A 12,746-nucleotide genomic window follows, 5' to 3' on the forward strand; every position below is an offset into this window, starting at 1 on the left:
TAGGTGAGTAGGGCCTTCATACTTACCTCTCCACAATCAATGGCATTTTGTTCTACTACCAATACAGCTGTTTACAGGTGGCTACCACAGGGACTCAGTACAGACTCTAAATGTCACATGGCCATTATTCACAATGGAAGAGAAACACATGGTCATAGAAGAAAGCTCTTCAGTAACTTTCTATTCACACTCCAATAATAACAACAACAAAAAGCCACACAGGTGCATCCACAGTATTTAATTTGTTGTAATAATAGTTACAGATAAACAGGTTCACTCCATATACAATTACTGATGCTTTTTTATACAGTTTATATTTCAATACCATCAACACTATTTTATTTACACTGTATTTATATACATTAACATCTTTCTAAAGTCAGTGCATTGTCAATAAGTTTTATACAGTAATTTACAAAGTGAATGTAATTAATATTAATAGTTAATTTAATAAATTTTCTGCTAATTCATGAATTAATTTAATTAAAAAATAATTACAACCAATAACAAACACAGATCAAATAACATTAGTAGATTGTGTGCTACCTGCTTAAATAAAACATTGGTAAGGAAATTATTGAAAATCTTTTACTTTTTCATGGAGTTTGTCCAAGTAGGAAAAGACAAAATTTTTGTGTACTGAAAGTTCTAAAACCAGAAGTCTGTATTTTGCTTTATTTCACCAGCCTCCTAAATCCTGCTGTTTACTTATGTCACTTTATTAAAATAAAATTTCATTCTGAATTGGCAAGATTATCTTCTCCTTGTGAAATGACATGACTTTTTTTCAATTCTTAATTCTTAATGGAAATTCTTAATTGGAAAAAAAGATTGCAGGCAGATTAAGACACTGTTGTAAAATGCACAAAAGGGAAACCAGATATTAACCAGACTCAGAAATCAGAACACAAATGTTGATCACATCAATAATGATCTCCTACCTCTAAGGAAGGGTGATGGAATTTGGTAGTGTAGTGATTAATGACAGTTAACACATCAGGATTTAAATCAAACAAAGGAAGGCTGAAAAAAATAAAACATTTACTTCAAAAATATTTTAAAATATCAACACTGGAAAAAATGTTAAAATGCTTTCTCAAATAAATAATGTATATACCTTTCTTCCAGTCCTGAATAATTAGAGGAAAGTAAAGGAATCACAAAATATTATGACTAGTAAATATAAAATTTTAAAAGCCCTAAAAATTGTCAAATGCCAAAATGGGTACAGCAATTCTTTATTTTATAAATGAAAAAATGCAAACCAATAAAAGATTTATTCTATACCAAGTATTGAATGATAAAAACATATTCACCAATTTCATGAGAACTATCTAGAAATTATCAATGCTTCGGTATTGTGTTATTTTTAAATTTCATAGTAGGGAACACAAATACTCTAGTCACTTTAGAGCCACCAAATAGGAGGCTTTTGAACATTAAGCTGTATGAATTATTTTTGTTTTTTAAAGTGCAAAAAAAATTACCAATCATAAAACACAACTTAGCTCTTGATACAACTTTTCTTCCAGGAACCCTCTGTGCAATATGTGCATTTTGATACAAGGTGAAAAACTGCAAACATCCTCCAGCATCAAACTGTTGGGAAATGGATACATGTTGGGTGTATCCTAAACCAAAGTGCCTCTGCCTGGACAACCATTCTTCAGGTGTCTCTCCCTGCACATAGCTCCCAAAAGCCTTTTAGCCACTGGCTGGAGATTAACCAACTGAGAGAAAATCCTCTCTGGGCAGATTACAACATACCTCTGCCACCGGTTTCAGTTGTGTTCCAAATACAAAAACAAAACAAAAATCAAAATAGACATATAAATAGTGGCAAGATGGTCTAAAAAAAGTGCTCATACCAGAGTCACATATACACCTTTTCATGATCTTGCTTTCCACTTCTTGTCAATATAATGGAATAAAAATTCAGGAAAAAGGAGGTAGCAAATCATGTCGTCTCCAGACAACACTACAAATTTTTTTTTTTGTTTTATTCTTACTCTAAGGAGACCCTTCCTATTTTGTTAGGATAACCAGTAGATTCTACACATTACAGACTAGCTCTTACTTGGTCCTAGTTGGCTGGCATGCCAAACCATTTTGTTCACCAGACAATGGCAGCTTCTGACTGTCACTCCCATCAAAGCACTTGTGTGAGCTTGTAGTGAGTTATTCCCAAAAGAAAACAATCCTATCATTATGTTAACAGCTATTTAATTAGGCTTTTCATTTTGTGCTTCAGGGTCACAGGATAAAATAACTATTTAGTTTGCCCGCTTCAGTGATGCTTTTGACAAAAGTCAGTTGCAAGGAGCTGTTTTCCCGATATCCCCTTGCCCTACAGGAAGAGTTATGAGTTTACTGTAATACGCAGTACTTTTTGTAATCAGACTCAAAGTCTTCATCCATGCTGCTCGTGTCTGCCATCTTTTTGCCATCGATCTTTGGCAGAAATTGTGCATAGTCCATTCCCTGTTGCTCATAGAAAAGAATGTAGGCAGAGTCAGTGTCAATTTCATCTGGGTGGAGTTCCTGAAAGTGAAAAAGACACATTCAATAAAAATCCTAAAACCAAAAATCCTAAAATCCATCTTTTAAAAGGAGTATATAGTTTCTAAAGAGGAAAATGAAATTACTTAGAAAACATTCCAACTATAGGTAAATGCAAACCATGACATCTGAAATAACTCTTCATTCCTGCCCCTCCCCTCTCCAAAGTGAAAGAAGCTATATATATTTTAACAGAAGCTATTTTTAATATCAAAATTTTTATATCATTATTTTGAGTATATTCCCCCAGCCCTCCCCAGCTCTTGCTTCTATTTTGCCTTCCTACCAAAGACTGGAGACAGTTACCTTGCAGCTGCTGTCATTGTAGCAGTACCACTTGTTGTTTGGATTTTTGGCATAAGTGACGTAATGGCCCCCACCCATAATTCCTGAATGGCACTGAAGAAATAAAGAGAAAAATGATGGCATGTTAAAAGTCACTGCAGACAGAGCAAAAATTTCTCATCTTTATGGCATGAAAGAATGGTCTAGAGAATCAGCATATATTAATTAAACTTTGTGGGCAATAAGCCATTTCAGCAGGACATCATTTATTTTATTTAATTTTATTTAATTTTTTTTAAACCCTTAACTTCTGTGTATTGGCTCCTAGGTGGAAGAGTGGTAAGAGTGGGCAATGGGGGTCAAGTGACTTGCCCAGAGTCACACAGCTGGGAAGTGTCTGAGGCCAAATTTGAACCTAGGACCTCTCGTCTCTAGGCCCGACTCTCAATCCGCTGAGCTACCCAGCTGCCCCGGCACCATTTATTTTAACCACTTACTACTAGCAATATTCTCATTCTCTTACACTCCCTGAAAATGTTGTGGAACTTTTTTACCTGAGAAAACAACTATGAATAGAATTAATTTGGGGATGGGAGGTGGGGTGACTTTTTGATGTAGATTCAAATTTGAAAAACAAAGCAAGATACAAAACATTATAATTCTCGGGGAAGCTGGGTAGCTCAGTGAATTGAGAGCCAGGCCTAGAGACGGGAGGTCCTAGGTTCAAATCTGGTCTCAGCCACTTCTCAGCTGTGTGACCCTGGGCAAGTCACTTGACCCCCATTGCCTAGCCTTACCACTCTTCTATCTTGGAGCCACTGGCTCCAAGACAGAAGGTAAGGGTTTGAAAAAAAAAGAAAAAAAACACATTACAATTCTGACTTGAATTTTGGATCTTTCTTTGAGAAGTGCCAAACTAGAATGATCCAAAGATCCATCCCCCATTAAAGACTCAATTTCATGGCCTACTTACTGAAATTGCATATAAGTTGTAAATAGGTTTAACACAGACATCTTCTCTTTGGTCATCCACGCTATCTTCCTCACTGTGGTTTTCCATATGACCATTGCTGCAGCCATTATTATAAGCATCATGCTCATAAAGGAATCCGTTAGTCAAAGTGGTCTCATGATCCTGAAGAGTGAATAGTTCAGGTTGGCTGCCACCTAATACATGCCCTTTGCTCATGGCATCTGCCAGATCAAAAGGCTGGTCAGTGCCATTCTCTCTACTGGCATCCAAGTTCTCTTTACTATTTGAGAGTTTGTTTTTGCTGCCAATTTGGGGCAGTCGAAGCCGCCCTTTGCACCTTCCTAAAGTCCGTGGGCTGCTATTTGGGCTGCTATTTTTGCTTGAAGGACAACTGGTACCACTTTTCCTTGCTAAAGAAGGCGAACCTGTAAAAGAGGATGAATTCACAAGAATTAATTTATCCATTAAAAAATAAATAGGAGCCGGCTTAAAATTCTTATTTGGAAAGAGGATAATGAGAACACTCAGATTTGTAGCTATTTATCTTGCATGCTACAGAAGAAACAATTTCACTTCCTCTACCAGGTCACTCCAAACTGAGTGAGATTTATAGAAAGATAGAAAAATCTTAAGACATAATGATTCAAAGGCAAGAAAGTCCTGAAAATGTTCCCTATAAGGATATGAAGGTGAGATATTTTGGTCTCAATTCAATATAACAGAACACTTAGTCTAAGAGTTACAAATATACACTCCTCTCTCTAGACCAAATCAAAGGCAAATATTAAAAGAAAAGATTGTTGTTTCCAGGAGTCTCAACAAAGCTTACCTAGTGTGATTAGTAAGGTGACTCATAATGGTTTTGTTATCTTTGCCACAGATCTCTTACCTTTTGTGTTACAGATGATGTTCCCACTCAGTGAGGATGGACTCTTGCTCAACATATCCCCCTCCCCTGTAGTCCATGTGTTCTGGAGATCCACTTTCTTTACTTCTCCCTGTATAATCCGTGGCTCAGAAAGATCATCCCCTTGGGGTGTGAGTAGTTTTCGTTGGCACAGAGCTGGATCCCTTGGCACAAGAAAAGCACTGGGGTCGAAACTTTCACGAGGAAATTTAACTATTTTCTGTGATTTTATCCAGCGACCATTCACAAACTGAAATCGTTTTAGATGAATTATCTGAGGGAAAAACAGTAAAAAGCATCTGTATCCAAAAGATGTGACCAAGGTAGCTCTCTAAAATCAAAGTGATATAACATGGTAAGATAATAACAATTTGGAAATTTTAGAAATAATTTTTCTTTAAGTGCCTCAAAATATCAACTATGTAAAACACTTTTCACACAAATAAAGTCAGATCTAAATAACTGGAGAAACATTAATTGTAGGATGGGCAGAGCCAAATAATTAAAATGACAATTCTATCTAAGCCAATCTACTTATTCAATGCCAACCCAATTAAACTACTAAAACATTATTTTACTGAGTTAGAAAAAATAAAAAAATTCACCTAGAAGAATAAAAGATCAAAAATATCAAAAGAATTAATGAAAAAAGCACAAAGGAAGGATATCTAGCAGTCCCAGATTTAAAACTTTATTATAAAGCAGTAATTACCAGAAACATCTGCTACTGGCTAAGAAATAGATAGGTCATTGGAACAGAACAGATATACAACAAACAACAGTAAAAGATTATAGTAATTTTGTATTTGACAAAATCATAGATCCAGGTTTTAGAGATAAAAAATCACTATTTGGTAAAGATTGCTGGGACAACTGGAAGCTAGTTTGGCAGAAAGTAGGTATAGACTCTATCTTACACCATTCACTAAGATAAGATTAAAATGGATACATGATCTAGACATAAAAGGAGATTCCATAAGTAAATTAGAACAGAGAACTTACTAACCTATCAGATTTATGGCTAGGAGAGGAATTTATGAATAACAAGAGAAGGAGAACATTGTGAAATGTAAAATAGATCATTTTGAGTACATTAAATTAAAAAGATTTGGGACAAATAAAACAAACGCTGCCAAGATTAGAAAGAATGTAGAATAGTGGTTAATTGTTTTTATATGTAGCCTCTCTGAGAAGAGGTCTCATATCTAAAATATATAGAGGCGTGTCAAATGTATAAGAATAAGAGCCATCCCCCAGCTGATAAGTGGGCAAAAGATAAGAAAAATTTTCAGATGAAGTGGTAAAGGTAATATATTTTTTAAATGCTCCAAATCGCTGCTGATTAGAAAAATAGGAACCCAAACAACTCTTGAAATATCATCTCACACTCATTAGACTGGCTAATGACAAAAGTTGGAAAGGACGTGGAAAAATGGGGATGCTAATATACTATTGGTGGAGCTATGAACTGATCTAACCATTTTGGAGAACAATTTGCAATTAATACCAGAGATTTATAAAACTGGGTATAACCGTATAACCAGCAATACCATTGCTAGGTCTGTTTCCCAAGGAGATCAGAGAAATAGGAACAAAAATTCTTATGTCCCAAAATATTTATAGCAGTTCTCTTTGTGGTGGCAAAGAATTGGAAATTGAAGGAATGCCCATCAATTGGGAAATGGCTAAAAACTTGCAGTATAGGATTGTGATGGAACACTACTGTACCATAAGAAATGACAAGCAGATGGATTTCTTAAAAACTTGGAAAGAACTGTATGAGATAATAGAGAAATGAGTAGAACCAGAAGAACATTATATACAGTCACAGAATTAATGCTGGAAGAATAAAAGAAATAAATGAATGCTATCCCCAGAAAGTGTATAGAAAGGTAAAACATGAAAAGATCTAATTTATATGTACATATTGGTCTCCCTGACAATATCTTCCAGGACTCAGGGAGGGAAGGGTTGGGTCATTTGTGGACAGGATTTATTATGTAGATATGAAGAAAAGTAAGGGAAACATTTAAGAGATCTGTGATTTCATTTGTGTACTATCTTCTTTGTATATGGAAATGCTTATTTTGTTCAGTTTTGTAAAATTTGGATTATATAACCTTTAAAAAAACCAACCAAGTATTGTTTTCATTCAAGACGCTTAACTTTTTATAACACTATTCTTTCTATGGTGTGTTTATAAGTTATTTTCCACTATCAGTACAATAGGACTTTTTGTACTTTTTAAAAAACAACTTTAAGACTAAGAATTTTTAAAATGTTATTAGCAACCTTATCTAAGAGTACTTTAGAAAATCCCAACTTTCTTGAATGTTAAAAACTGCCATGACTATATTCTTTAAAGATACCAAAAATTACATTATACAAAGATTAGCATTACACTGCTACCTCTCTGCTCAATTTTAAATGCTACTTCTAACATTAAAAAATAATTGCAAATTATCCCATCTCAAGAATATGGAACCCCAGGGCACACCTCAAGTGTTTGAAACATAATTCATGGGTTAGTATCACAAAATTCTCTATAAAGGCTAGTTCTTCCTGTGGAAGGAAAAAGCCTCAGTTACAACCTTGAAGTGTATTTTTGTAAGTACAAAGGACACTTTTGATAAGAGAAAAAAGAAACAAGGAGAAGTGAAGATTTTTTTTATTCCTCTTAAAAAAAATGAGGGAACTTTGGCTTCAAAAAACGTTAACTAATTAATTTGTAGAAATATTGCCTAGATTATAAGCTCCTTAAGAGCAGAGACTATGCTTTATTCAGCTTTACATAATTCCCCAAAGACTTGCACAATATTTTTTACCTAAAAAGGTTCAAATAGATATTTGTTGAATGGTAAGTTTTCTTCTCAAGTTGAATGAAAATGGCCACCTGACTTGTTTATTGCTTATGTTTGCTTATACAAGAACATACCAGAATTGGAGGGAGTCTCCAAAGGTCCAGCTTTTTGGTGGCCAAGCAGTGGGTTTTGCACTTAGAACAGTAATACATCTCATTCTCCCCCAACTCTTCCTCGTGGGTGAAGGCACACAGGCAGTTGTCCAGGTTGATGGGCTCTGCTTGTGCTCTGCGGCTCTGTTCTACACTTTCATGCTCTTCCACAATCTAGATGGAGAAAGGTCATTAAGAAGAGGGCTGGTCTATTTGTGTGCAGGATGTGAGTGCCCATCTGTAATCAAAACTATACCCTTTGACCCAGTGATCACATTCACAAGGGCTTTATTCTTTTTTTTTTTTTTTTTAAACCCTTGTACTTCGGTGTATTGTCTCATAGGTGGAAGATTGGTAAGGGTGGGCAATGGGGGTCAAGTGACTTGCCCAGGGTCACACAGCTGGGAAGTGGCTGAGGCCGGGTTTGAACCTAGGACCTCCTATCTCTAGGCCTGACTCTCACTCCACTGAGCTACCCAGCTACCCCCCACAAGGGCTTTATTCTAAGGATGCTATTAGAAGAAAAAATTTTAAAAGTCTTATCTATACAAAAATATTCATTTAGGTTTTAATTGTAATAATAATGAAATCTGGAAATAGTCTAATTGTTCAATAATTGGGAAATGTGTGAATTGCAATATATTAATGTAATGGAATATTATCGCACAAAAATTAATAAACATAACTTTATAAAAATAACAGCAACAAAAGTATAATATACAATTAAAAACTGGTAGATATAGAAAACAAGTGATATTATTTTAATTAAAATTTTTTATTTTTGTGTATAGATGGCTCTTTTTGTCCTGTTAGAAAACTAAACAATTTGTTCCTTTGGAAGAGAGAAAACAAGATGGCTCAGTGGAGAGAATGCTAGATTCTGAATCAGAAAGACTTGCATTCAAATTCTACTCTGTTTACTTTGTGACCACTTAACCTCTGTCTCAGTCATTCACATCTGTAAATGGAGACAATAATAGCACTTACCAAATCAAATGAGATAACATATATCATTAAATGAGATTATATATAAGTGCTTTGCAAGTCTTTAAGTGCTATATGAATTCTGTTATCATTATTAATAATGTTAAATTGAGCTAGATGTGGTGGTATACACTTATAATACCTTCTACTAAGGGAGCCTGAGGCTGGTGGATTATTTGAGTTTGAGAGTTCTGAGATGCAGCCAGGGTTAAATCTGTTGGGGGGTGAGGGGGAGGAGAAAGAAAACAATTTGTGCCTCTATTTAAAAATTAAGCATAACATGACAATTCTTAATTCTGGAATGCGGGGCAGGCCAATTTATGCTACAGGTTTTTTACTCAGAGGAAAGAATATATCATAGATGTAGAAAAACTGAACTTGGAATAACCAGCAAAGAATATAGAGAAGATCACAACAGGAAGACAGTTTACAGAGGCATTAAGCCCCACAGGTTGTGTTCCATTTACATATTTGCCCCATGTACTACAGAGTTATTACAGTACTATGTGAATTGTTGCTTGTGCTTATCTCTCATGTGGGATAAGAAATTGTGATAAACAGAAAACTCACAGAAAAATTAAGTATTCTTGCTGAAAACTCCTCCAATCACATAACTTCAAACCTTAGGGGCTTTGTCAACCAGCAAGTTATGTTTGCTTGATTATTTGTTTGGAAAAGAGAAAAAATAGATAAGACAGATAGGTATTGATAGAGAAGAAGGGAAAGACAAATATTTTATTCTTTCTTTATAACTGGTTGTCACTTGAACCAAGCACTACAAAATCAGGATGTCCCTGGATGAATTGGGATATAGGTGAGACTCCAAACCAAAATACTACCATTTCTACCAAGTAACACACAGAGAACCTTATGACCAAGGGCTGAACTCAAAGTCCTGTGGATAATGACTACTTTTGGTTTTTTTTTGAGGAAGATCAAAACATATATATGGCACATCACCATCTTACTAAGTGGTTGCTCCTACCTGTCTGTTTTCTTTTAAACTACATTCCCTATGTTGCTTTGCTCATCAAGGCCCATATTTTCCTTCTCTACGAAGTCTCTAATGAGAATTTTCTTTAACTACAAAGTCCAAGATTGGCCCCTCTGTCTTTATTTAAAAATTTAGAAAGTTTAGACAATTTTGGATGGAACACATTTCTGCTAAGACTCACTATTTAAAGGGAATTTGAATCACAAGAAAGAGTCACATTATGGCTTAATCTGTCAAAATTAGGTTTTTACCATTTCATCATTATATCCCTTATGAAATGACTTATTGAAAAGGGGAAACTTTGGAGGAGAAAAAAAAAAGTTTAAGAGAAATTTGGCTTGATTCTGGGTGTAGGCCTGGGGTTCGAATCTGGCCTCAGACAGTTATTAGCTGTGTGACTCTGGGCAAGTCACTTAACCCTGTTTGCCTCAGTTTCCTCATCTGTAAAATAAGCTGGAAGAGGAAATAGCAAACCACTCTAGTATCTTTGCCAAGAAAACCCAAATGGGGTTTCATAGAATGACTCAGTGGATAGAGTGGATAGGCCTGGAAACAGGAGATCCTGGGTTCAAAATTTGGTCTCAGACACTCTTTAGCTCTTTTTTTTTTTTTTTTTGGGTTCATCACAACAGGGCCTGACATTTTTTTCCTTTTCCAAATATTATAGTTGAAACCCAGATGGGATATTGGTCTTAGCAATTAGAAAAAAGTCACAAGTTTATTTATTTATTAAAATCATATTTTATTTTAAAGTTTTCCTTCATCCTCCGAATTCTTCATTCATCAGAAAAAGCTATATGTTGCAAACAGATTACTGACAACTAAAAATTCCTTGGAAATGTCTGAAGAAAGCATATGCTGATATTTCTTACATACTCTTTGCAAGTATAAGGGGACCTACTCAAGTACCTTCTTTAAAAAAATGAGCATCAGATAATAGTTAACCTCTTCCCATTTGCAGATATGTCATTTATCATGCCTACTTATCCTTTATGGTTTAGGCTGAACTCATAAGGAATATTGATTTGCTTAAAAAACTGTATGAGCTATGAAGCTAGATAGAAAAGGCAGCTTTGCCGGCACAGTTGACAAACACTAGTTTAAGGTCTTATTTCTGGTACATAATGGCTGTGACCCCAGGCAAGCACTCAACTCTTCTGTGTTCTACACAACTCTCTTAATACTAAGAATTGCACAGAATGTGCTGACCTGCACTTTTATAGGAAGTTCCCTCACCTAAGAACTCCCCACACTAATGAAATCATAGTTCTAGTCACTATCTCTGTCCAATGCATGTAGATGCAGATGGGGAAAACACACACACATTTATAAGGAAGTTCTCTTACATGATAAACCATTTTGGGAATATGTCCTACCACTGGATTCTCCACTGTCATGCCAATAGCCTAAATTGTTTGATAGATACTATCTTCCTCTTTTCTGTAAGTCACTTTATTCCAGGCATTCTTAATCTGGGGCTTGTATTTGTTATTAGAGAGGGAGTTAAATATTTTTGATAATTGCATTGTAATGATTGGTTCCCTTTATATTCCAGAAACTTTCTTTTCTACTTTTAAGGAATGGTAAAAGTGTTTGTAGCCCCTTGAAGAGAATGAACTTTGAGAATGATAAATAAGCACTGGTTTTAACTAAAATTTCTTTCAGCATTACTTCCCAATAAAAGTGTTAGGCAATTTGTAGACACTAAATCCAGATTGAAATTTTTCTTCTTTGCTAATATATGTTCTGGAAGGCATCTTTTTCCCAGAACAAGCCTGCTCTGTTCACATTAAAATGTGTTGATCAATATATCTTTTTTTTTTTCTATTATTTTCTTTAAAATATTAGGCTGTTTAGTGGTTGTGACCTCGTCTCTACTAGCCATCTCTGCTAAGATAATTTTGACATTTTGCAACAGAATTTGATTTTTAAAGTGATCAAACCTACCAATTCTTACAGTATAAATTTATTTACTATCTACTTAATTTTCATTATCTTTTACTACCTCAAATGATGGGAGCTCTAGGAGAAGTGTATTTTTGATTGCAATTTTTAATCCATACATCTAAGACATTCTACTTCTAACACTTTTTTTTTCTATTTCTGATAAATGTTTGCAAACCACAAAAAGCTGGTGCAATTCTGCTTTTATTTTTCCTTTGTGTTTTACGGTATCTCATACTATAGATTCAGACATTCCAACATCTCATCCTACTTTGAGTTACCATGACTACAATCATGCCATTCAATTATATCAATTTTTGTTCTAATTTATTGTAAAAAGGAATTCTTTATTCCTTTTCTCTAATTTAACGGGAGACCTGGAGGTCCTCTTACCATAGAGAAGTGTAGGGATTAACCAACCCACAGTGAAAGGAAGTAGAAACCAGAGAGATAGGAAGTGAATTAAGAAGGGGACATAAAAGGGCCAGTGTCAGCTGGTCAAGGGATGAGTCAGTTGCTGACAGGTGCTGGCAGTTTTGGGGAAGTTAGCTGTTGGGAGTGTGTTGGGTTGGTGGTTGGTGTTTAGTTGCTGGAATATAAAAAGCAAGCCTGAGCTTACTGAGCTTCTTACAAAAGCTTTTTGGCTTTGGGTTTGAGCTCATAGGGTTTTTTTCCTTTCTTGAACTTTTTGGGAGGTGGTTGGTCTTCAATGACAGACCTAATTGGGGTTGGATTAAACTCTGATTGGGTTGGTTTTGCTTGGGTAGATTGGGTTGGAACTTTGTGGGGTGGTTGTTATTAGCAGTAGTTATAAGTAGATATAGGCAGTTTTAGATAGTAGTTATAGGCAGTTATAGGATAACTAGTATAGACATTAGGAAAATTTCTTTCTCTACTTCTTTCCTATATTTCCCTCCTTTACTATATTCATTTTACAATATTCTTTTACTATCTCTATTTTAATAAAACTGAATTGTTAATTGTTAAAAGCTGCTAGAAGCTTTCTTTTCCCGTTAAGGGATAATATTAATTTACAACTCTACTATATGCTCATTAAAACTTAGGTTATTAAAAGCTGCTTACAGTATTTACAAGTCTCTTCTTTTTTATTCTGGCATTGTTTCCTTCTGAAGTAGTCTTCCTTCTT

General features: G+C 35.0%; 1 protein-coding gene across 1 annotated transcript in view; it reads right to left on the reverse strand.

The window, feature by feature from the left end:
* Nucleotides 1-223: 223 nt before the first annotated feature.
* USP32 (ubiquitin specific peptidase 32) overlaps nucleotides 224-12,746 on the reverse strand; it is a 282,076-nt gene continuing 269,553 nt past the window's right edge. The window contains exons 30-34 of the mRNA XM_044676716.1: nucleotides 7,660-7,851; nucleotides 4,707-4,998; nucleotides 3,818-4,242; nucleotides 2,866-2,958; nucleotides 224-2,541 (exon numbers count right to left, since the gene is read on the reverse strand). Of these exons, the coding sequence (XP_044532651.1) occupies nucleotides 2,368-2,541; nucleotides 2,866-2,958; nucleotides 3,818-4,242; nucleotides 4,707-4,998; nucleotides 7,660-7,851 (1,176 nt within the window). The 3' untranslated portion in view covers nucleotides 224-2,367. The remainder of the gene's footprint in view (nucleotides 2,542-2,865; nucleotides 2,959-3,817; nucleotides 4,243-4,706; nucleotides 4,999-7,659; nucleotides 7,852-12,746) is intronic.

This window comes from Gracilinanus agilis, chromosome 4 (assembly GCF_016433145.1).
Source record: "Gracilinanus agilis isolate LMUSP501 chromosome 4, AgileGrace, whole genome shotgun sequence".
Classification (NCBI taxonomy): Eukaryota; Metazoa; Chordata; class Mammalia; order Didelphimorphia; family Didelphidae; genus Gracilinanus; species Gracilinanus agilis.